Genomic DNA, 24,035 nt, shown 5'->3' on the forward strand with positions numbered 1-24,035 from the left:
GCACTTGCCGCAGGGGCGACCTTGTAGATGAAAGTGACAGGACTCTTTTATCATATGCGATATTTGAGAAAATTGCACTGTTTCTTGCTTGCTTTCTAGAGCTGATAGATTGGAGCCGTTTGGAGTCTTTGAAAAGTACTTCACACATGGTATGCCAAGCCTCACCCTGTCATCAGAGTCAGTCACCCTGCAGCTGGAGCGAGCGATATCGCAGGGCCGGCCGTCATGCCCGCCAGAAATGCACTGGTCAGCCGGGGGTTCAAGGAACTACCCTTGCTACATTCCGGGACCCGAGCCCCAGCTTGCCCAGCTCTAGAACCCCGCCGCGTCCCTACTGCCCCCCATTGGATTTTTTCGCCTCCGAGTCTGCTCTGACTCCCCGTCCTCCTCTAATATTCTCTGTCCCTCCAAGTCTATTTTCACATTCTTCCTTTTTCCATTCAACTACTGCCGACCGAGAAGATACCCAGGTACCGCAAGGACAGACAGAAGACCGAATTCACAATGGCTGCCAACGGCTCGACATATGCCCTCTCCCAGGGCCACAAGGACGCAAGTACCCCGCCAATTGGTCGTTGACGCCTTGGGACGAGTTTTGCTGACCGAATTGTAGCTGCTCGAGAAGTCTCTGATCGACTCGGACCCTGAGGTTGCCCAGATCATGACCTCGGAGATCCAGAGGCAGAGGGAGTCCATCATCTTGATCGCCTCCGAGAATGTTACCTCCCGCGCCGTCTTCGATGCCCTTGGCTCGCCCATGTCCAACAAGTACTCTGAGGGTCTTCCCGGTGCCCGCTACTACGGTGGCAACCAGCACATTGACGAGATCGAGCTTCTCTGCCAGAAGCGTGCTCTCCAGGCTTTCAACGTCGATTCTTCCAAGTGGGGTGTCAACGTCCAGTGCCTCAGTGGAAGCCCTGCCAACCTGCAGGTCTACCAGGCTCTCATGCCTCCCCACGGTCGTCTGATGGGTCTGGACCTCCCCCACGGTGGCCACTTGAGCCACGGTTACCAGACTCCTGCGAAGAAGTAAGTACATCATGGGTATGACGGGAAATTGGACCGCATTGCTAACAATTGTCACAGGATCTCTGCTGTGTCTACCTACTTCGAGACCATGCCCTACCGAGTCGACATTGACACCGGCATCATTGACTACGACCAACTCGAGAAGAACGCCCAGCTGTACCGCCCCAAGATTCTTGTCGCTGGTACCTCTGCCTACTGCCGTCTGATTGACTACGCCCGTATGCGCAAGATCGCAGACTCCGTTGGTGCCTACCTTGTCGTCGATATTGCCCACATCTCGGGTCTGGTCGCCTCCGGCGTCATCCCCACCCCCTTCGACCATGCTGATGTCGTCACAACCACCACCCACAAGTCCCTCCGTGGCCCCCGTGGTGCCATGATCTTCTTCCGCAAGGGCGTGCGATCTGTCAACGCCAAGACCGGCAAGGAGGAGCTGTACAACCTGGAGGACCCCATCAACTTCTCTGTCTTCCCCGGTCACCAGGGTGGCCCCCACAACCACACCATCACCGCCCTGGCCGTTGCCCTGAAGCAGGCCAACACCCCTGAGTTCAAGGCCTACCAACAGCAGGTCGTCGACAACGCCAAGGCTCTTGAGAACAAGTTCAAGTCCCTCGGCCACAAGCTTGTCTCTGACGGAACCGACTCGCACATGGTCCTCGTCGACCTGAGGCCCGTCAGCCTGGACGGTGCCCGTGTCGAGGCCGTTCTGGAGCAGATCAACATTGCCTGCAACAAGAACTCCATCCCTGGCGACAAGTCCGCCCTGACCCCTTGCGGTATCCGTATCGGTACCCCTGCCATGACTTCCCGTGGCTTCGGTGTTGCTGACTTCGAGCGCGTGGCTGTCTACATCGACGATGCCATCAAGATCTGCAAGGAGGTCCAGGGTGCGCTGCCCAAGGAGGCAAACAAGCTCAAGGACTTCAAGGCCAAGGTCGCCACCGGCGAGGTTGAGAAGATCAACAGCCTGAAGAAGGAGATCGCCGCTTGGTCTCAGACCTTCCCTCTGCCTGTTGAGGGCTGGCGTGTGGACGCTGGTATCTAAGCCAGCGAGCGACTTGGGCCAGGCTCGATCAGTTCGAAGTGTTTTGGCCACCAAAGGTATGGGATCCGGCGTTATTCAACAAAAGTCATTGGACGGTGATGATATCCCAGGCTTCCACAGCCTGTATTCTTCTTTCTTAATTAGGTGTTCGGGATACGATGTAGCAAACGAAAATGGAAATCAGGGACAAGGGAAGGCCATCATTGCATAGCATTTCATCAGGCGTTGCAACAAATCTGGGATCCTAAGGTTGTGGCTTTCTCGGATATTGACTGCTTCAACGCGGTACAAAAACAATCATGTCATTACGTATGCTATCAGTCCTGGGCGCACGCCCGGAGACAAGCGAATTTGTGAGCGGTATGCTCTTCTATCTAGGTGAAATAAACCAGATGATGTATCAACTTCGAGTCTATACGGCCTACTGCTGGCAAGCAGGATGTTGGAGTGAAATACCATGGTGGGCACATTTCTCTGGTTACCTCGCCCACAGAAAGTTGAGGATAATTCAAGTCTTGTAACAGAGCATCACAAGACTTGACCTAACGCTTAAAGTCCCTTGGTACAACAACACCATCACATTCCCCGTCCCCATCCAAGTACGCCCTCAGGTTCTCCTTGACCCTCCGCACCTGGTTCGACATGGTCTTGCCCGAGAACCACGCCAGATGGCCCGTCAGCGTGAGGTTCAGGCCCTTCGCCTCCTCGCCCAGCAGCACGCTGTCGGCCCCGTCGCCCGCGGGCTCCCGCGCGAACACGTCGGTACCATACCCGAACACGCCGCGGGCCCGCAGCGCCGCGACCACCGCCGCCTCGTCGACGATCCCGCCCCGCGACACGTTCACCACGACCGCGTCCGGCCGCATCAGCGCCAGCTCCGCCGCCGAGATCAGGTTCGTGCTCTGTGGGGTGAGGGGCAGGGCCAGGAAGATGACCGTTGCTTGTTTGAGGATGTCTATCAAGGGGACTCGGGCGGGCTCCCCTCCTCCTCCTCCTCCTTGTGATCCTCCTTCTAGGTTGCCGTTTGTGATGGGCTCTGTGAGTGTGGCGGAAGTGTCGCTCTTACGCTGTGATATTATCACCTCCATGCCGAGCGCTCGACATAGCCTGGCGATGTGCTTCCCTACTGCGCCGTAGCCGACCACGCCGGCTATCTCCTGCGTGCATGTACGTGGTGGGGCGCCAACACCGTCACGCATGAGACCATTCAAGCTGCCTGTGACTTTTGTCAGTGCACTTCACCTTAGCGTTTAATGAAACAAGATAGAAGATTTAGGCACAGAAAGACTTTATCCTCTAGCCTCCTCACAGCCGTCTCTCACATGCCCCTCGAAGCTGTCTAAAATGGGGAGATGAGCTCCTTCGGCTGAACCTACCCTTGGACTTCCACTCATTGGGGCGCCCTGGCCCAAAGTCTGAGAGGGTGTTGTGCACCGTGACGAGGCTCCGTCTCGTAGCAAAGTACAGCGAGAGGGCGTGCTCAGCGACCGACTCGGTGTTGCAGCCGGTGCAGGTCATGACCTGGATGTTGGTCTCCCTGCAGTAGGCGAGGTCGATGTGGTCGGTCCCCACCGCGTGGCTGATTATGCATTTTCTATATCAGGCGTTGCGTTAGTCTTACAGCTTTCATTTAGTTCACATACATGCCTTGAACATGTTTCCTGCGAAGTTCTCTTACAAATATGGCGCCTGCTTCAGCGTCTCGGCTGAGAGCCTGCAGATGGTGCAGATGACGATGCTGGCGTCCCTGATCCGCGCGGCGACGTCGTCCGAGCCCGCGTTTGTGTTCTTGTATAGAAGCACCTCGTGGGTCCTGGGGTTGCTGTCGAACTCCTCCCACGGCACGTGGATGGATTCCAGCACGGCGATTACCTCGTGCTGGGGGGTGGGGAGCTGCTTGGGGGTGAGCGTGGGTTCCGACGGCATGCTTGCTGGGTCAGGGGCTCGAGGTCCGGGGAATTAAAAATAAGATAGTGCAAGCGGAGCTTGAAATTTCATGCTTTTCTGAAAAAAAGAGAAAGAAAAAGATGGTAGTTTCGAGTGAAATGTCAAGTACAGACAGTCTCCACGTTGGTTCGTCCACCCCCTTCGCGGCCTCGGCCCCGCTTGCCTCACACGCAAATGCGCGCAACGCCATCGCGGTGAGTGGTCAGGTTGATCCCGAGGGAATACATATGGCAGATCTTTCTATTTAAATTTTCAGTTACTTATGGGACATTCAAACTGATAGCGTTAGCGATTTGCCCGAAATTTTTCAGTTCGTTTGATTCCTGGTGTATGGGTGGGTGGGGGTATATCGCTCACTAGGGAATGGCCCACAAGATTATTTGATCGTCAACAGGATATGGTGCATAGGGCTTTGGGAATTCGTCTCCCGCCAAAGACCAATCTGTACTTAGGTAGGGCTTTGTGAAATGGGACAACATTAGTGACTTATACTAAGTGCCAAAGTGACTTTGTCAACATGAGTATTTCCTACGAATTGTGAAATTGCACAGTAAATGGAGGTCGTTCAACCGAGCCAGCAACACATTGTGCGGCTCTTGATTTCATTCCTGTCTGTCTGCCCTCTTTTGGGCAATGGTATCTAGGTTTATTCCCTTCCGCCTTAGGCATTGGACATATTTCTACAGGGCACTCGCACTTCGCGTGAGTGCAGTAAATTTCATCGCCGCAAGGTGTCAGACCATGACACTCGATTTGGTGTTACCACAGTCCCTTGGACTGAACGTTCATAAATCTGGCCAGTCTAAGCTGATGACGGTCGTGGCGGCCACGTTGAAGTGGTGGCCGCCGTGACTAGCATCTCACTTCTTGAAGGTGCCAGCCTTCCCCGTGCGCTCCCCATGCATCCGTCGGGCTGCTTTGGGGCCTTCGGCATTCAGCCTCGCCACATAAGGGTCAAAAGCCCTCTTCTTACCAGGAGCATCGCCAGTGCCATTAGCGGCGGCAGCAGACCTCTTTGCGTTCAAGACAGACTGTGCTTGGCTGTAGTCAAAAGGCACGTCCTCATCCTCGGCAGTGTCGGCCTGCTCAGTGCCTTTCCGAGCTGCTGAGCTGGCCTTGCCTTGCTTTCTCGCCTCTCTGTCCGCCTTCTTCTTCGCTCTCCTCGAGCGCTTGTCTCCGTTCCCGTCGACGTCGAGAGATATCATCTCTTCTGTGTCGAGGGCTGCTCCTCCATCGCCTGAATCATCCTCATCCTGTACTTCCTCCATTTTGCGCTTTCGCCCTTGTCTCAGTGTGAACTCCGTGTTGTCCACATCCAAATCCTTCGGAGGCGCAGGAGTGGCTTCCTTCGGCACATCGAGGGGAATCATATCCACGTCTTGTGGTTGAGATTTGGAGATGATCTCCTGTTGAGAAGCAGCGGCCACCGCTTCTTGCACAAACTGTGTCCAGGGCAATGCAATCTGCTCATTAGTAGCGTTGTTCCGAAACTGCGATGAGCCATCCCACAGACTACTCAGTGGAACAGCGCCAAATAGCTGGGATTTCTCGCTTCGCAATTGCTCCACTGGAGGCAGGTCCAACTCCGGCTTGTCTCCCTTCCTAAGCTCCCTGTTCGCCACAGCCGCGAGCGAGTGATTATCAAGATACAAGCTCTTGAAATAATCAGTTGTGCTGGGTCCCTCGGCTCCGGCCTTTCTCGCTTCGGTGACGATTGAAAAGAGGTCATCGATCGACTGCCTTGCCTTCGGAGATGACGAGTTTCCGAGCAAACTCCAAAGTGCCTTGGGATCGTTTGGTAGTATCTTGGCAATCTCCATCACTACCTGTGGTGCCATGATAAAGGTTGGGTTCTCATCTAGCAGGCGAGCCTGCTCATCACGCCATTTGTGCACGGCTCTGTAAACGGCGAATTGCTCGCCACTGAGCCTGAGATGGTTCTTGTAAAGGAAATTGGACCACCCCCGGGCCCCCTCGCCGTTTTCTGGATCTGCAGAAAAAGGTGTATACCTATCTAGCGACGTCTCCTTCGACTTCTGGAGTGTGTACTCGATCAGGTCCTTTTCTGGGTCACTGCGATCAGACCGCTCAACCAGCTCGTTCCGTACCCTGTCGTAAATATAGAGTAAAAAGTGGGTGTCTGACCGGGCATAGTAGAACATCTCCTCTGGCAGCGGTCTAAATATGTTAGCACTGCGTTGGTTGTATTACGCATGGACAGCGACTTTACCGTATTCTCCAATCCGCCATTTGGTACTTCTTATCTGCATCGAAGTCGACGAAGCTCTTGAGCAGGTACGCCAAGCTCCTTTGTGGGTATCCAAGAGCTACACTTGCGTGGTAAGTGTCGAAAAGCCCGACAATGTACAACCCTAGGTCTCTCTGGAGCCAAATAATATCCATGAAAGCGCCGTGAAAGACCTTGAGAATCTTAGGGTCGGCGAAGACCTCGTTAAGAACCTCAAGCCTGTGTCGCCATGGCCTCAGGGTATCAACGATCCAATCCTTTTCTCGAGTACTGATCTGCATGAGAGAAAGCAATCCATGGTAAGAACGATAGTCGTGGTGCTCCAGGTCAATCGCGATTTCCGTTGCTCCTTTGAGCTCCTCCAGCATTTCCAGGACCCCTTCGTAGGTGTCGACCCAAGTCGCAGAGGTTGTGTCGATCGGCTGGTATGGTATAGGGTCTCGTATTTCGTAGGTGGTGTCTGGGTACTTTAGGTTCGTGACCTCCTTCTCATATGGATGCTTGAACCTGAATTGGCCGTCAGTATTCTTGATGTATCCCATTTTCTGCAACTCCCGAGTCTTTCTCGGAAATCTGCCGCTCGCCCTTCTGCTCAGTTCGCGGAGCGGCTTGCCTGCCCAGTTGGAAGTAATAGACGCTAAAGAAAATGTGTAGTCGTACTGTTTTTGGCTGTTTTCGTCAACCTCTAAGCTGAGGCTGTCCTCCAGCGGCACGACAGAATGCGGCTTCTGGGTCAACAACGGCTTCCATGGTCCAGCGGCAAAATTGTCAACTTGCTTCTCGAAAGCATTCTGTGGCTTGATGATATTGGCGCGTCGGAAGTTGAAATCGAGCCGCTCGTTCGTCTTTGCCTTCTTCTGCTGCGGCCCAGTCTCGGGAAAATCTGACTTCCTCTTGACCAAGCCTGTGTATTCGTCCAAGCAAATATCAGCTTTCTCCAGGAGCCCGTCGATCACGTCCACGATACTGCGCCATTGTATGTCGACGTCCTCTGCATCTTCCAGATCGCCGACGGTTTTCTGCCCTGTTGCGACGGCAGCAGACTTGAGTAGGTCGTTGGAAAGGCTCAGCAGGCGCGTCGACTGCTCCTCGAGACGGTCGCCGGTGCTGGGGTTCACAGTTCGCTGGAATCCGAGATCCTCGTTCGCGATCCGCTGGACGGCCTTCGTAGTCGATACCAGGGAGGCCTGGATCTTGTCCTGCAAGGACTTGAAGTCTTGCGAGGGATCCATGGTTGCGAAGAAGCCGAGGAAGAGTTCGCCAACGTATCGGCGTCCCGGGTGCAGGAATGCAAATCGAGAAATTATTTGGAGTTCGTCGCCCAGTTTAACTGGAAAATTTACAGGCGCCAGACAGCGGCAGGCAGTCTGCGGGTCCAGCCGCCTGTCGCTGCAACCCCCCAGTGGGTTGATCAGGCAGGGGTTGCTACTGCTGGAAGACTCGGAAGGCACTACAGCAGGAACTCGATAAGATAAACATTCAATGCAGCTGGTGACGGTGGTGGCAACCGTCCTACTAGGAGCTTCAACAGACGGTGCAAGTTATTGGCTGATTTGAATCCTGAGGGCTTCTTTTCCAAGACCAGCTCCTGTCATTCCTCACAAACTCACCTAGGTACTGTGCTCCACCTGCAGCTTCTCAGTCATCGGTGGGAGAGCTTTTTGGGTCATAGGTTGTAGGACAACCAGCTCCCTGCTGCCTCCGTCTTGATCTACTCAAACCACGACTGGGTTGGCAATCTGGTCCTCAGGGCATTTAAGCACCAGCAAACAGGCCCAAGGTTAACGAGGTCAGTTCACAATCCCACTTGGCCGAGGATTTCCTCCACTGTTGCCTGCTCATTCTCATCAGCAGAGCGAAAAGTTGACTTGAATATTTCGATAGCTTTCACAAACCTCGTGGTGGATCTTTTCAGGGACCAAAGGACCAAAGGACCTCCATTCAGGCTGCGCTGTTGATAGCATTCACAAAGCATGTCTGCTTCCCTGGCCCCTGAGTGCAATGAGGTGAAGGAGTGAGTAATTTAATATGATTTCCTGGATAGCTCCCTGCTGATTAGAAGCACAGGAAGTACGATACTTGCTTCCTGAAATGGTACAGCGAAAGTAAGTATGATGAAGACCTTGGTCTTTTCCAAACACTGCTTGATCTAACTGAATTTTTGACAGAGTACCTTCGGGGTATAGGCAAGTCTGATGACAATGAGTGCTCAGACCTGTTTAAGGACTATCAGAAATGTCTAAATGTACGCCATGGCCAGAGACAATATTGCGAAGTTTCTACTTTAGCTCTGTCATGATCTCTACTCTATGAAAAGTTCACTGGAAGCTGACAATAAACAGGTGGCCCTAAAGCAAAGGGGCATTGACAAGCTTCTGGAAGAGGCCAGGGAGGACAACAAGGAGAACGATGCCATACACCTGAGCAGAAAATGAGGCTTCGTCGTGGGAGCACCGGAATTTGGACAAAGGGTTCCTTACTGCGGGTTGTGTCCCAAGTGTAACTGCATCCGTCTTGCATCGTAGTACTTTGTACCAGGCGTTTGGTACTTAAAATGGGCTATAAAAAAGACTACACTCATATCAATCAAAACTAATTCAACTCTGGACCACACTGCCTGATGGGGCTGAAAACTGACAGAGACGAGACCCTGTTTCTAAGGCATGGTGAGAGCTACTTCCTACCAAGGCAATAAATTGTTACTTTTTAGGGATGTCAGTCCTGTCACATAAGATATGCTCAGACGTGAATTGTCCCTATTGTGGGATGGCTGCTGTGTGCCGTCTTCCTGCATATTCTTGTGGCCCAAGATTGCTTGGTGCCAATGTTCGAGGCTCTTTCATGCCAGCGCTTTGCTGCAAGAACAAGAACGCTAAGCAAACTGGGGCTGTGGTCGACAGATGGCTCGACCTCGATCTCAGGAGAAGCTTCAGGGCCTAGAACGTGAGATCCCCGCTGAAGAAGGCTGGATTGCCGGCAGGCAGGGGGACCTCAACAGGGGTCTAAGCTTGGCTTCTCCAGCTCCAACTAGCGCATGTGGTAATTAAAACTGATTGCGACAGCTCGTCACGTCAAGCAAACCACAGCCCTCCCGCTCTGCTCTTATCGTGGACAAAACACGACTGGGGACTCGATTTGCGGGACTCCTGTTTTCGAATTTCCTCGCGATATACAGACTCGGAATGCGCTTAAAGTAGCGACCAGACGGCGTTTCTATGCACCCCTTCTCCGCCCTAACGATTGGAATCTTCGTAGCCGGCTACACCACCGCTCGATGGGACCTGGTCACGAGGCTCTATGAGCTTGCCATCTTTGCTTGGGACTACGGAGTTGTTGTGAGTCTGGCTTCCCATCGGCCGCGTACTGCGTCTTCATCTGGGCAAAGTCTCCGTCTCAGAGCTCGCCAGAAATGCCCGAACGCACGCGTCATTCCAGTTAGCTGACTTGTCTCTGTTTCTTGTTTAGTCGCGCGCCGCATACGGTTTCGTCGTACTGTCGCTATTCTTCCTCGTTGTCCTCCTGCCTGTTGCACGTCTAGCAGCAAGAGAGTCAGACCTGGTACGACCGTCTCTCGGCCCCATTGGCGTTCCTTCCTGCGACCTTTCTCGACGCGCGCCGCTAACTATCTACGCAAGCATCCTCGGTCCACGGGATCAGGCATATCCGCACGGGAGCAGCTAAGACGAAGAGGGTCGTTCTAGAGCCGTGGACCCGCGCCCATCGAGGCTGTCTGTCATGCCAGAGCATGATGGGTTGATGCGCATTTTCTGGCCGATCGACATCCCAAGGTCGGACCTGCCTGGGGTGGTCGTGGGCTGGAGGAACTCGGCATTGGATGTGTTCGTGGTTGCCATTCTAGAAGCCGTCGATGTTAGTCCTTCATTGTCTGATTAGACTGTCGGGCGAGATTTAGAGTGTCCTGCTAAGCCATATCCACCAGGCTCGAAATGTCGAGGGCGCGCTGAAGTCTCTCACCCTGTTCAGGAGCGCTCCCCACCCTATAGGACGGATTTTCGAGCTGTGCGGTCAGTCAAGTATGCACGTACTTGGTGTCTCGAACGTCGATGACGCAGTTGTGATTGATCCGTCATGGGTGCGTGTGACGATTGACTCGAATACCCGCGTTCCTCAAGTCCGATGTGCAAAAGCCTCGAGCATTCAGATTATACAATTCCAGCGACCGCTACCAACAAGAATGCAGTACATATCTCTAAATCCCATTGCGCTAGCCCTGGGTGACAAGCCCATGGACGAGAGGCTGGCCTATGTCGGTGAGGCCGAGGCGCAAGAGGAGACGCAGGAACGGCTGCGGAGGGAGAAAGCCGAAAGGCTCATCGAGAAGCTCAAGCAGCACTCCATCACAAAGCGACCTGCCTCGAACAAGGAGAGGGCGCTGCCTAGAATTGTCAACCAGATCAATTGGTCATCGGAGCTCGAAATGCTTCTTCAGAAAAACGTGTCAAGACTAGGGGCGAGACCCAAGCGAAGTCTTAGTGTGTCTGAGCGTGTGGTTGAGTCTGCGACTACGATGAAGAACTTTGTTCTGCTCTGGATATGGGAGTTGATCACAGTCTACGTATATCCCATCATCCGACAAGCCTTCATTTTTGGGCTCGTTGGCCACCGAGTAGCGGCCGAGATGCTGTTGGTCGTCTTGGAGTGGCGACCGCAGCCTCACATGGCTGCCCTCAAGGATATCTCGGCCACGGCGCAGCAGGTGGAGATTCGGCTGCAGCAGTTCTGCTACTGGCCAATGCAATATGTCACGTTGAGGCAGAGAAAGAACGATTGGGAAAGCGTGACGACAAGCCATCCTGACTACATCCGGTTTTACAACAGTCTATGGCTTGTTGCCAACGATGTGATCATCGGGATTGCCTTGGGCTCATATATTATCGACAACGCATCTTGGGTTGCTGACCAGATCAGCCTCATCTTGACAACTTACACCGTCGAAGCTCTCCAAAGCGGCATCTCCTGGTTGATGGGCTGGCCAGCCGGCCTAAAGCTCAACACGGAGCTAGCCGCGTTTCTTGGTGATTTGTTCCTGTGGGTCATTGATTACTGGGCCAGTAAGTCATCGGCTGTTTTCTCGCCTGGCATAAGTATTTACTGACATTTTCCAGGCTGCATTGACACTTTCCGGCCGGCACTGCCTGGCGTCATCTGGTTCATCGGATTCACCAGTTTTGCCGGGGCCAGCATGCCCATTGCAGTATTCTCGGACCTGCTTTCCATCCTTACCGTCCATATATACTCTTTCTACCTCGCCTCCGCCCGTATATATCACTGGCAACTGACAATTCTCATCTCGCTATTTCATCTCTTCCGCGGAAAGAAGCACAACGTCCTGCGAAACCGTATTGACTCGTGTGATTACGACCTCGATCAGCTTCTGGTTGGCACGATCGTCTTCTGCCTCCTGTTGTTCCTGCTGCCAACTGTGGTGGTGTTCTACCTAAACTTCGCCATAGCCAGAATGGTCATCATCTCGCTCAAAGCCGCTTTCGATACACTTCTTTCCTGCTTAAATCATTTTCCCCTGTTTGCCCTGATGCTCCGGATTAAGGACCCTCAGAGGTTGCCAGGTATGTCAGATCGGTCTGGAAGCTTCCTGGCGGCAAGATCTTGCTAACAAGCGTTCAGGGGGCATTCGTTTTGAACTTCGTGATACCCAAAAACATAGAGCAGTACATAATCCACCAATACCAGACCTCCCGTCTACATCGGTAATTTACCTTAAGGTACGATAGTTCGATGCTCGCCCTTTGCTGGCTTCCTCCACCTGTTGCCTCCACGACAGAGCAGCGCACGGCTAACCTCTCATCGCCAGTCTATACCCCTGACCTTCCGCGCCATGTTCCACCAATACTTCCACATGGCCGCACGCATCCGGAAGCACTATCTATCACCACGGGTGCTCCTCTGCCTGCTCACGGGCAAGTTCGTCCCGCCGATTAACCGCAAGAACCTGTACAGCCTGCAGTACAGCATGTTGCCGGCCAAGAGGTCTGGGATCATGGAGATGTGGGCTGCCGTAAATTCGCTTGTGAGGAACGAGAAGAAGCAGCCTCTGCCGGTGATGAATGGAAGGCTGACCAGGACGCGGGGATATGGTGGGCATTGAGATAATAGCAGACACAGTTAGTGTTTGGTAGAGAAGACGAGCATGATCGAAATCTGAGTTCGTGAGCCCTGATCTTGAGCATGTGATGATTGATGTATGTGTCTTGTAGGTCACTAAGTGAAATAGAGTGCGATGCTACCCTGCGGTTTAAGGGTTTGATAACTCAGGTAATTCCTCGTCAACCGCCGTTGTGCTCTCGCCATTTTCACGACTGCGCCCTCGTTCCCTGAAAGTCTCAACCCATCGCCGCCCATTACGATTTAGTGTACGTCCACAACTTGACCCCCATGCAACCGACTTCTGTGTAATCAAGTACGAGTGCCTTTACTAAGAGCTGAGGGTTTCGTGGCCTCATAGGAACAACTCGTTCTGCAACTTTCGCTCCGCTTTGTGTCATGTATACGGTGATACACAGGCAATTGTTAATGCGATTCTAGCTGATCGATGTGCAAAATTGCCCCTGAAAAGTGATACAAATCGAATTTCGACATCTTCATTATCACTGGGACGGCTTCTGGCCAGGAAGACAGGAATGCGGACTTGCGCGAGAATCCAATTTGAAACGGTCACGTCAGTGTGCGTTGCTAGAATCTCTGGAAGTAATATTGAACGTGGATCGCTCATTCAAATTCTCACAAAACGTGTAACTATTCAATGTCTCAGGCCAATAGTACACAAGACGAATGGCTACCACCTCTCGGTGACACCCATCTGTGTACAGCCGCCCTGTTTGCTTGTTCTACTGGGCACAGGTTCACCACATATGGCTGAGACCATCCACCCATAATGGTCACCCAGCGTCTCCTTCTTCTTCTTCCTCATCTTAATGCACTACAAAATCCAACCAACAACAAGTTATCTTGTTCAAGAATTTACGTTGTCCAAAGAAAACAGGCCATGTGACCATGAGCACTCTAGAACAGTCCTCAGATGGAAATCCCAACGACACAAGCGGCTTTTCGAACGTCCTGGGTATCATATTGGGAGGAGTCATACCAGGCTGCGCCATCCTGACAGTGATACTGATCTTCCTGGTCTGGTGCACCAGTGGCTGTCTCGAGCCTGCGCGGCCCACTGGCGAGAATGACAATGACGAGGTTCTGCCGGAATGTCCCAAATACTCAGGGGCTCCACGGAGGGAACAAGGCCACGAACCTCCTGCGTACGAAGCAGGGCCAAGTCGTTCGGGGCTGACAACGGACTGTTGGGCGGATGATCGTACGATTTGCTCTGGAGAGAGCAACTGCTCACCCTCTCAGGACCGCGCGGACTCGAGACACCCGACCACCTTGGACCCCTCTGTAAGCTCGGACACGACTTGCCTCAATTCGAAGGCCTCTTCAATACGGGATGCGTCGGGTTCTGAAGCCGGTTCTGTGGAGGTGAATGGCACGTCAGGAAGGACCCCAGCTACTGCTACTACATAGTCAGCATAGAACAAGACCTCATGGTATCTGCGAAGGACGAAGTGGGTGTTGGGAATCAGGATGTGCAAGAAAGGTGGGTGGAGGAGCTTCAGAAACTGTTGGGTGGCAGCTATCACTGCCCTGCGGCCAACCACGGGAAATATCTAGGGCCTAGATTTCTGGCTTCGGGTTGAACTTAACAAGTGTATTCCCTTCGGGTTTGTCGAACTCATCTATCGTCCTTGTGTTTGTTCCAAAATGTATTCGCAGCACGTCGAGGCAGCTTTGCTCCTCCTCGAGTCAAGAAGTGTCAAAGTGATGATCATTTCTACCTCTTCTTTTATTGAACCTCGCACTACAGATCAGACCATACATTTAACAGGTAGTGCAGGCTCTGGTCTCATAATCCCCAGGCATCTAGCCTTTCATTGCCATCCTGTATTCCGCAAAGATCCAATGTGCACTTTCACTCGATCACAAATAATATAGAATGTCAAAAAAAGTCGAAAACGTCGCCCACTCCTGCGACAGTTGCCGCCTTGTCACTTCTACACTTTGTAAGGCACTCTGAGCAGAATTCACAAGGATTTTTTTTTTTAAAGATCATTCGTACCAGAGATGCTAACAGTGGGCGAGATACTTGCACAACGTCCTTCTTGCTCAATTCCATAATGGCTGTGCTCGAGATCAAAAACTGAGCAGGCTCGGCACATGCAGCTCGTCTAGAGCAGTATCCCTGTGTGAGTATCTACATGGTGATGCCTTCGTTTCCTGGGCGGTTCGAATGGCCCTGTCTCTCCTGCTGATACGGACAGTCAACAACATCAATTGAGGCATTGACAGTCGAAAAGAGATTGGCAGAAGAGACGTGGAAAACGCGTCCATCCAAGCAGCCACCGCTTGGTGAGTCCCCAACTACCGCGGGTTGTCCCATGGGGTAGGAGAGTGTGGGGTAAGGAAGTCAGGCCATTCTTCCTTCTTGGGCTTCCCCTTTCCAAGTGAATGTTGAGAGGGGGTGGTTACACGTGACCTAACAAGCATGAGGGGAAATGCAACGACAAGCGAGGTAAATTCAACGTCAAGTCTCTCCTCAATTCCAATGTTGAACACGTTTTTTCACATCAATTGGAACACCATCTAAGCGTGGGCCGCACTCACCCAAAAACGCCGTGTTGTCGACTCGCACCACTCACCAAAAGTCCCCGCCGGCTGAATCGCTCCACACGATCGACTCGCTGGGCTCTCTAGCTTACCCGCGAGGACCCACTGCTCACACGATGGTCGTGGAGATGGAGCCCTTTCCCCAGGAAATCCCGCGAGCACAGGCGAGCGATTCTTCAGATACGCCATAAGCCCAGATTGGGAGTACGATAAGCTCACCCAGCTCCGAGCACAAGCGCGCCGAGCTGTTCAATTGACTTCTGGAGACGGACCTCCATTCGCCGACATGATCGCCAGACCCGCCTAAGCTGCTGAGAAACACCGCCAGCGCTGTCACATTGCACGCAGCTCGTGGAGCTTCTTGATCACGAATCCTAGTGCAACTCTGGCAGCCGGTCTCGGAGCTTCAAAAATATCGCGAAACGACAGAGAAACAGAGTGGTCTTTTCATCATCTTCAGGATCCAGAGGATCGGGATGGACTGGCATTTGCTATTGTACAGTTCCCGGAAACCTGAACGTGCAAGTCTCGCCGTCTATGCTCTATGGTAGCCGCCGCAAGCACCCTTCTATGCAATACACGCCCAGAATGCTCCTCCAATGCTTGTCTATACTGCCGCCGAGTGGTGGGCACCGGACCTTTGGCACCATCCAGCTCCAGGCAAGTGGCCCACCAGCTTTCGGCGAGGCATGCTCCATTCGTCCAGTGACAAAATGAATGGGTTGTTTACGTCTGCAAGTGCGCCCGTTAGCGGTGGTCCGGCCAAGTGTTGCTGCCATTGAGGCATTTTCATAAAGGTGCATCAATGGACTCATCGAGGATCGACGAGTGTGTGGGGCTGGGGTTGCACGTACGAACTTGGCCATGAGGGCAACCATGAGGTCGAAAAGACCAATGGCCTCGACGAAGGCGAAACCCAGAATGGCGTAGGAGAACAACTGGCCACGGAGGGCGGGGTTGCGGGCAACACCGTTCAGGAGAGCGGCGAAGACGAGACCGATACCGATACCAGCACCAGTCAGACCGATGGCGGCGGAACCCATACCCAGGTTCTTGGAGACCTCAACCAGGGCGTTGGCCATCTCGGAGCTGTAGGGGCGGGCCTGCTGCTTGAAGGCAGAGCGGGTGGTGGTGTTGATGATGCTCTGGCGCTTGACGGCCTGGAGAGGGCTGGGCTTGCTCATGCCTATTGAAGATTTTTCTCAGTACCGATCGAGAGCTACGGCGGCGTGGTAACAGGCACAATTGGGTCAATTGGAAGTCTCAATTGACTTCCAACCATTTCGGGCCGATGACGTTGAAGGCCGACGGCTGTGGACCGACAAGCTCTAGATGGTTTCCTTACCAGTGATGGTACGCTTGGAAGCGTTGGCGACCTGGACACGCATGGCAGGGCGAGCGACCTTGGTGGTCGTGGAGGCCATGGACGAAGCCAGGCGAGAGGCGAGCACACGGGTAGAGGCCATTGTGTCTGATGGAGGGGAGATAGGTATCCAAAAGAAGAACTTTTGATAAAAAGGGAAGGATTGGGCAGGTTGCTTGAGGACGGCAAGGTTCGAGTAGATGCTCGGTGTGGATGAGGGAAAAAATGAGAGTCGAAGGGAAAAGGACAGAGCGGAGGTCAGGTGAATGGGTGGGACGGGGACCCGGAGCTGCCAGCCAACAAAACCCAGCAAACCACCGAGACTCGAGTATCACGGGCCAATGACATCCTAAGCAGGAACACTCGATCCACCGCATCATCGAAGCCACCACTATGTCAGGATCCACCGTACCTAGCCATCAGCAAGGAAAAATAACGCCCCGGTCGCCGGGAACTCACTCGAGCTCGGGCGATATCGGGACTTGGTTGAATAAACGGGACAATTCATAAGGAGGTATGATCCCTCGAATTCCAGGCGAGAATCAGAGCTTCCTCTCTTCTGCTGCCAAGTTGGCAGTCGACACGACTCATGAGAATTTCGCCAGTCCTACTGATCTGATCGAAGATCTGCGGGCATTCTTCGCACTCACATCACGAACTTGAGGCCAGCGACTTACAGCATCCCCGGGCACTCTTAAGCTCTCTGATCTGAACCCAAAGGAGAACAAAACGCAGCTGCAAAAACTTTTCCGTCTGAGGTTTCCTCAGGGGCAGGCAGAGTCAATGCTGGCAACAAGCAATTCGGGTATGATATGTGACCCCCACGGCCGAATCCTTGTTGAGGCTAGAGAAAGTTGCGGCCAAATGCTCAAGGGTGTTCCTGCGTGCGTGCCATGCAACTCTGCGCTATGCAGCACCGACAACATGGTTTCTCGGCTAGCGGTTGGAAAACTTCCAGAGCCAGTGCCAGTGCGGTAGCTGTCCTGGGCAGCACGCAAATCTTGCTGCCCTGTCCGCCAGAGCCACGTTTTGCAGGGCTGCTCGCTGATGGGCTAGCGTCGTACTCTTAACGCTCGGTGGTCAATCACAGTTGATAAGTGAGATGCAAGGATACAAGCATTGAAGCTGATGATACCAACGAAACACCCAGACCTTTTTGTGGAAAAGGAGAAGGTAAAATCGAGAAACTAATTTAGACTCAGGGGGAATAGTGAATGATCAAGAATAAGCCCGTGATTGGGATTCAATCCTGTCATTACGCTGCTGGACATCGGAGGAACCGTATGCAATATTATCTCTGCTGTAGGCTCTGACGCGCTGACGTCCCAAAGAGCATCAGAAAATTTTTCCAAGCCCAAACCCAAACCAACCCGCGATCACCCGTGGTGTGCAACCCTGTAATGGGCGCTCAGGTCGCCGGCACGCCAATCGGCCTTGGCATTCGGAGCCTCAACTCTGACGTTGGACGGCTGGGAAAAAAGCTCTCAAGCCGCAATGCGACCTATCGTTTCGAGACCTCCCAGCTGCAAGGGTGACAGCTGACCCTGGAGGGATTCTTGCTCATGTAGTACGTATAGGTACAGCTGACAGGATATCTTGGCTGTCATTTTACTTTTTCTTGTTGCTTATCATATCTGCAATGCCTGCATGTCTATGGGAACCGTGTTCACCAGCAGCAGACTCAGACTTTGAGATCAGTAAGCACACAACATATCTGTCTCATCTCTTGATTGCCCCCTAAAGAAGAAGGAAAATGAACCTATCGGCCCTTTGATGCTGGCTGGCTCTCTGGTTGGATTCCGTTGGGTTCCGTGGTTGCATTCCCGCGTGGCCGCACCCGAGATTAGTGCCAGTGCGCCAATGTCGCAGCTCACTCAGCTCCCACTCCGGCCCCCAAGATCCTTTGCGCCGGGCTGGCCCAAGCTCCTTGCCCAAAAGGGGACATTGGCATTCTATAGCTTCGCGGCCCACTGTCTGACGGATGGTGGACAAGCATACTGTCATGTAAGGAGGTTCTGACAATACGATAGATAAATGTTGAGAATTAGACGTATTACTCAGACCTTGAAAATAACGGTGTGAACGAAGTCGGATATCTTTGATCTTTGATAGTACTGGCGAGCTCCATCCGGTAGATGTAGCTGCATAGCGCAGGATGTTACATGCTATTCTTCGTCCTCCTCCACTGACGTTGTTTTGACAGCATAGCCGTCTACGAACCCATCCGGATCACAGGCCTTCTCCAGGCTGATCCCGTTCGCCCTGACCCAGTCCCAAACAGCCTCTTTACTGACCCGCACCCGGGGCACCTCCTTCTCCTTCTCGCCGTTGGTAACAGCAGCCGCTGCCTCCCCGCCGTCCCCGTCACCTGGGGAAGTGCCACGTCTAACAGGCTTCGGTGGCCCCAGCCCCGCCTCCTCCACGATGCCCATCTCCCTCAGGACAGCCAGGCAGTCCTCGGGGACGATCCACGTGGCGCGGCTGCACTCGTCGGCGTCGACGACGACCTCGTCCCCGCCGCTCGTGTCCAGCCCCAGCAGCCAGGCGGCGATCTCGCCGGCCCAGAAGCGCTTGTAGCCGCGCTTGCCGAGGTCGGAGATGGGCTTCTCGGGCCCGCCGACGACGCCCTCGCGCCGCGATATCTCGTAGCTCACGCCCATCAGCAGCGCGCCGAGGCCCTTGCGCTGCCAGGGCGGGAAGATCAGGATGCACGCCAGGTTGTTGTTGTCCCACGACAGCTTCTCCTTGGAGAAGAAGCCCACGATCTGGTGCTTGGGCGGCGGTGGCGGCTGCTGCTGCTGATCCTCATCGCCGTCCTGGGGTGGCGAGGGCGGTGATGGGCGCGGCGTCGTGTGCACCAGCAGGAAGTAGTTGAAGCCGATCACGTCGAAGAAGACGGACTTGTTGTCGAGGAATAGCTTGGCGAACAGCGACAGATTCTGGCAGAACAGCCCGTGCTCCTCCCCGTCAACCTCCCAGATGGACCACTCGCCCTGGTCTTCGACGGTGTCATTCACGGCGGGCTGGGCTGGCGTGTCTGGCGCCTTCCTCTTGCGCCCTGTACCCTTGGGCGTCGTGGCGGCGTGCCTCGCTCGCTGGCCCTTAGGGTGTGTGTAGATCTTCTTGCCAGGAACGTAGCCCCTCCTCTCGCACTGGTGGACGTGCTGCCACCATGGCACCAGCTCCTTGGAGTACTTGAAGCAGCACGGGCAGACGTACAGCCTGTCTAGCTTGTCTTCTTTCGTCTTTCGGGACGACGCGTTCCCCTGGCTGTCGTCCTTGTTATTCCCGTCCTGGGAGGAGGGCCCGTTGCTGTTGCCCGACTTGACGCTGTTCCCTGACACGTCTCCCAGTGCCTCCGTGCCGTAGGGTGAGTGGTACCATGTCGAGAAACATATGTTGCCGAACACGACCTTATCGATGTTTCGCTGGGCGGTGCTTGGCCTCTTCTGCTCTTTGCCAGGTTGCTGCTGCGTCTTCTTGGCCGGTTTTGGCGAGCGCTTAGGGGCCTGTAGAAATGGTTTGCTCGTGTTCGCTGCTACTTGATCTGGGACCCTAGCCGATCGGGAAGGAAGTTGTGTCATAGGAGCGGTAGTGCGTGTATTCGACGGCATATGTGAGTCTTGTTGCTGTTGCTGTTGCTGGTGTGGTATAGGAGGGGATGGATGCTTCGGGACAGTTCGCGGCGGTGGCTGTGAATCTTTTGGTGTTGAAGCGACAGCTGAACCTCGAGGTCTCAGGTCTGCGCTTTGCTCGACATGCATCGGCTGGACGGGGCGACTTGTGTTGGCGTGGTCGTCGTCGTCGGGTTGAGCATGATCGTGACGGTGGCGGAGGCTCCTTGCAGGCTTCAATGCCGGGCCCTGACGAGCCTGATTCGTAGCCTGCAGCACGGGCCGGCGCTGTGCTGAGCGCCCCGACGCGCTTGGGTGTGTGGGCGCAGCAGGTGCAGATGCAGGTGCTCGTGCAGATGGGCGACCCCTGAGGCTGGCCTTCTTTAACTCATGAGTCTCTCCGTCCTGGCCATCGCTCGCCTCTGGCTCTGGCTTTGGCTTTGGCTCTGGCTCTGGTTGTGCATGAGACACGGCTGCATCGGGAGGTTTGGCGCGTTTGCGGCGTGGCTCCGGGTCGGCCTTGAAGAGGAGCGGGGCATTGGAGGTGTGACGTGTTGCACGGTGGACTGGCTTGGGTGGAGACTTAGCACGAGCTGCTGCAGCATCGTGAGGTCGCTTGCGCTTGAGGGAGGACATTTGGCGATGCTTCTTGTCATAGATGGGTCAGGTCATGATGCTACAGCATGGTGCGACTGGCAGTTGCTGCTTAGTCGTGATAGTAATTGGACTTGTCGAGGGGTTCCTTTTGAAGCCGAGGGCCTCTCCTATGCACGACTAACACGAACATCCCGTCCCCCCTGTCCCCCAGGCCTTACGTAAGTACCAAAACTGGCACTAATGCTGTGTTGTATCCCCCAGACTTATTGGGCCTGGACAAATTTCGTAGGCAATCCTAGCCCATATCGCCCATGGGTGGACTGCCATTTGTTTAGCACAATTGAGGACTCGTGATCGTCCATCAAAACTCGAGATGATGGCTCATTGCCCTCTCACTTTTAACTGATTACTGATTCTCTCTGCTTTCACGGTGCTGTCTCCCTGGGCATGCTGCAACTCCGCTTCGCAAGGCATCTCACAAAGGCGCGCCATCATGTCCTCCAACCTTTAGCCGTTAGTCCTTACACATCCTGTCTGTTCTTCGGGACCACATTTATTGATATCTTGACCCAGAGGTCCTTGAGTGCTCCATTAAGCAATCGCTTTTATGCGGCTGCTGTGCAACAAGAATCCAGTCACCCCGATCACCATCATGCTCCACCTAGGAAGGCCCCGTCCGAGGGGCAACGGCGGAGGAGACTGCGTTACAGGTTGAAGCTGTCGCCCACCGACCTGCTCGTGCGCAAAGTGCGTAGCCGAGGGGAACCCTTGACATGGGATGCATGGGAGAAGACGCGGCTGGTCGCCCGCTCGCGAAGTGCACGACTGCCTGTCATGACACACCAGCTTGCACTTAGACAGGACGAGGCCAGGTTGGAGACAAGCGTCTCGACCTTCCTTCAGGACCCAGCCGAATGGAAGAGCCGCCTCAACAGGATTGCCTACAAGGGAATCAACTGGACCGATCTGGACCACTGGCTCTGGATTCTTGGGGCCGAGGACACAGATGCCAAGGTCGAGAGGTTCATTTCTACAGACCGCCATAAGCCAATATTTTTGCTTATGGCAATCCTGAGGACAGACGAACACATGCGCAAGGGCTCATCATTAGTGAGCCTGTATGATTACATCGCGAGGACCTACTTCCGGTCGGATCCCATATTCCGGCAAGAACTCCCTAAAGGAGCACTGCGGCGTTCGTTGGACGACGCTTTCAACATGACACCAACGCATTTTATGCTCTTAATTAAGCGAGTGGTGCACCACTGCCTGAAAACGTGGCCTTCGTCTATAGTCACAATCGCCAGGTTGGTAGTCAGCTACTTGCGGACCATCCCAGCCGACGCTACGCCCAACAAACCCAATCGCCGCACAGGCTATGCGCACCAGTGCAGAATATTCAACCATGCACTATGCAGCTTTCGCAGAGTCTCATCTCTCAGTCCACTAGACAACCTACAGTACAACTGGAAAGCGCAGAAAATCTTGCTGGGCTTCTCTGCCGGCCTGCGCCGCCCGCTGGTCATCAATAGGTGGAGTTACAGGGCCATCAGGGTCGTGTTGCTCGGGTTGAAGAAGTCACAAGCAGAGAAGAGAACTGCTGTTCGCCATGCAAAGACCTGGCCGCCGTACAGGAAACGATTGGATGGCACAGAGGAGAGAGAGGACCCCGAGCAGTGGCTCAGCAGAAGCGTCAGGGCCGGCATCCTCAAGAGACAAGAGGGATATTCCGATAGCACGTTGGACCATGCGCTTGACTCTCTAGGCGGAGCCGCCCTGCAGGATTCCATCACAGTGCAGACACGCTCGGGAGCACCAAGAGTCTGGTCTGGAAATCGCATGTCATTGTCGGTCTTCTCGGCTTGGGCTGCCAATGTGAAGGCGACCCGAAACGCGTACGAGGCCTGGCAAATGTGTCAAGAACCACCACTGCCCAATCTCAAACCCAATTTCCAGGTTTACGCCGAGATGTTCTCGAAGCTTTTCTCCGCGGAGATCGACTACACGTCTTCGATTCTTCCAGGAGCCGCCAAGGAGGTCTTTCCGCCGCACCATGTGAATCTCACAGAGTTTGAACGCGAGCGGTTGCGTCCGTTGTCTGTGGATGAGCTGTACGAGAGGATGCTGAGGGATGGAAATAGACCAGTCAAGCACTGTCTCACCCTACTAGTCCGTAACGCGTCGACAGTGGAGAAGGCTGCACAGTACCTTCTTGACAGTCCTCTGGACAAACGAGCTGTCGAGGACATGACGAAAGCACTCAACCCTATCTACGACAGCCTGAAGCAGATTCCCGTACGCGTCTTTCATGCCTACGTAGGGCTGCTTTGCTCCCGACAAGCGCGTCGGCGATGGGCCCACAACCCCAACGCCGCGAAACACCAGCCGCAACCACAAGTCCTCGCGAAGTACGATCATTTGAAGCGGGCAATCCAGCTTGTGTGCACTCGCTCGGGGCCAAGGAGGGCTCCAGCGCCAGCGCCCTGGCACACGGTCATGCAAGCGTTGGCCCACCGCAAACTCGTTCTCAGGCCCTGGTGTAGCCAGGAGGAAGACAATGTGGAGGCCTTGAGGACGATGCTGTCGCTCTTTGACGCTTATAAAATGAGTGAAGGCCTACATCCCATTCCTTTCGACTGCCTCGCCCGTTGTACCTGGAAAGCCCTCGGAGATGAAGGGACAGCTTGTGGGCCGGCAAAGAATGCGCAGGAGCTCATCGCAACTGCCCACCAGACTCTCAAGTCCACGCTGAGGGAGCTGACATCGCCGGTTCAGGCGCCCAGCGACAGCGTTGCGGAGTCTCTACCTCCCCTGTACCACGAGCTCAGCGCGGCGCACATCCAGACGTACCTGGAGACGCTGGCGCGACTGGGAGATGTCGACGAGGCGGTTCAGCTCATCGAGTGGGTGCTGACGTCGTGGGACCAGAACTCTGCCATCCTGGAGCACGCGAGGGATCCGGACCACAAGCAGTGGGCGATGCTGGGCGAGGCGTTTGTCTGCTTCCGGGCGTTTGCAGAGGGGCGTGTCTCGGACGAGATCATGAGCAGGATCGAGGCGAGGTTCGAGGAGCTCAAAGGCAAGGGCTCGACTTGGTTATGGCCGCAGGACGAAGATGTTTACGAGTATGTCGAGGGAAAACGTGGGCACGGTCGAGCAGGGTCGAATGGGCAGGGAGAGTATGTGTACGAGAGATGAGATACCCAATTGTGTAAACATACAGAACAGCAAATTCTATGCCATACTCTACGGAACAATCTTATGGTTTTCTGAGCATTCAGTCTCTAGTGAAATGGCATCGGCCTGTCTTCCTTGCGCTCTCCATGATGTTCTCTTCAGCTGTCACTTAAAACTTGCAAATCTGAAAATCGCTACGAATCTCTGAAAACCCATTTTGTAATTGATGCAGCAGCTGTTGAGGCGAGCATTTGAAACGATTTGTTTCTGCAAATACAACCTGCCAAACGAAGGGGAGGATACTTGCTCCCTGCACCG

At 54.1% G+C, this 24,035-nt stretch overlaps 9 protein-coding genes across 9 annotated transcripts; 5 read left to right on the top strand and 4 right to left on the bottom strand.

The window, feature by feature from the left end:
* Positions 1–526: 526 nt before the first annotated feature.
* On the top strand, positions 527–2,077 carry J7T55_003644 (serine hydroxymethyltransferase; the record flags this gene model as incomplete). Its single annotated transcript, XM_053142976.1, has 3 exons — positions 527–556; positions 614–1,029; positions 1,087–2,077. The coding sequence occupies 3 exons, from the start codon at positions 527–529 to the stop codon at positions 2,075–2,077; spliced, it is 1,437 nt and encodes a 478-aa protein (XP_052993893.1).
* A 542-nt stretch (positions 2,078–2,619) lies between these two features.
* J7T55_003645 (glycerate dehydrogenase) lies at positions 2,620–4,003 on the bottom strand (the record flags this gene model as incomplete). The annotated part of the gene is made up of 3 exons (XM_053142977.1): positions 2,620–3,293; positions 3,454–3,671; positions 3,756–4,003. 3 exons carry the CDS (start codon positions 4,001–4,003, stop codon positions 2,620–2,622), a joined length of 1,140 nt encoding a protein of 379 aa, XP_052993894.1.
* An 881-nt stretch (positions 4,004–4,884) lies between these two features.
* On the bottom strand, positions 4,885–7,504 carry J7T55_003646 (uncharacterized protein; the record flags this gene model as incomplete). The annotated part of the gene is made up of 2 exons (XM_053142979.1): positions 4,885–6,202; positions 6,255–7,504. The coding sequence occupies 2 exons, from the start codon at positions 7,502–7,504 to the stop codon at positions 4,885–4,887; spliced, it is 2,568 nt and encodes an 855-aa protein (XP_052993895.1).
* Positions 7,505–8,245: 741 nt separating this feature from the next.
* Positions 8,246–8,707, top strand: J7T55_003647 (uncharacterized protein; the record flags this gene model as incomplete). Its single annotated transcript, XM_053142980.1, has 4 exons — positions 8,246–8,286; positions 8,340–8,377; positions 8,441–8,517; positions 8,615–8,707. 4 exons carry the CDS (start codon positions 8,246–8,248, stop codon positions 8,705–8,707), a joined length of 249 nt encoding a protein of 82 aa, XP_052993896.1.
* Positions 8,708–9,172: 465 nt separating this feature from the next.
* J7T55_003648 (uncharacterized protein) lies at positions 9,173–12,399 on the top strand (the record flags this gene model as incomplete). The annotated part of the gene is made up of 8 exons (XM_053142981.1): positions 9,173–9,311; positions 9,528–9,607; positions 9,738–9,830; positions 9,963–10,142; positions 10,213–11,344; positions 11,399–11,860; positions 11,919–12,016; positions 12,106–12,399. The coding sequence occupies 8 exons, from the start codon at positions 9,173–9,175 to the stop codon at positions 12,397–12,399; spliced, it is 2,478 nt and encodes an 825-aa protein (XP_052993897.1).
* A 905-nt stretch (positions 12,400–13,304) lies between these two features.
* On the top strand, positions 13,305–13,826 carry J7T55_003649 (uncharacterized protein; the record flags this gene model as incomplete). Its single annotated transcript, XM_053142982.1, has 1 exon — positions 13,305–13,826. The coding sequence occupies one exon, from the start codon at positions 13,305–13,307 to the stop codon at positions 13,824–13,826; it is 522 nt and encodes a 173-aa protein (XP_052993898.1).
* A 1,866-nt stretch (positions 13,827–15,692) lies between these two features.
* J7T55_003650 (h+-transporting two-sector atpase lipid-binding protein precursor) lies at positions 15,693–16,432 on the bottom strand (the record flags this gene model as incomplete). Its single annotated transcript, XM_053142983.1, has 3 exons — positions 15,693–15,698; positions 15,821–16,152; positions 16,312–16,432. 3 exons carry the CDS (start codon positions 16,430–16,432, stop codon positions 15,693–15,695), a joined length of 459 nt encoding a protein of 152 aa, XP_052993899.1.
* A 2,062-nt stretch (positions 16,433–18,494) lies between these two features.
* On the bottom strand, positions 18,495–20,579 carry J7T55_003651 (uncharacterized protein; the record flags this gene model as incomplete). The annotated part of the gene is made up of 1 exon (XM_053142984.1): positions 18,495–20,579. One exon carries the CDS (start codon positions 20,577–20,579, stop codon positions 18,495–18,497), a length of 2,085 nt encoding a protein of 694 aa, XP_052993900.1.
* Positions 20,580–21,374: 795 nt separating this feature from the next.
* Positions 21,375–23,738, top strand: J7T55_003652 (uncharacterized protein; the record flags this gene model as incomplete). Its single annotated transcript, XM_053142985.1, has 1 exon — positions 21,375–23,738. The coding sequence occupies one exon, from the start codon at positions 21,375–21,377 to the stop codon at positions 23,736–23,738; it is 2,364 nt and encodes a 787-aa protein (XP_052993901.1).
* Between the last annotated feature and the right edge of the window lie 297 nt (positions 23,739–24,035).

Source organism: Diaporthe amygdali, assembly GCF_026229845.1.
Source record: "Diaporthe amygdali strain CAA958 chromosome Unknown NODE_13_length_1014660_cov_65_381101, whole genome shotgun sequence".
NCBI classification, from domain to species: Eukaryota; Fungi; Ascomycota; class Sordariomycetes; order Diaporthales; family Diaporthaceae; genus Diaporthe; species Diaporthe amygdali.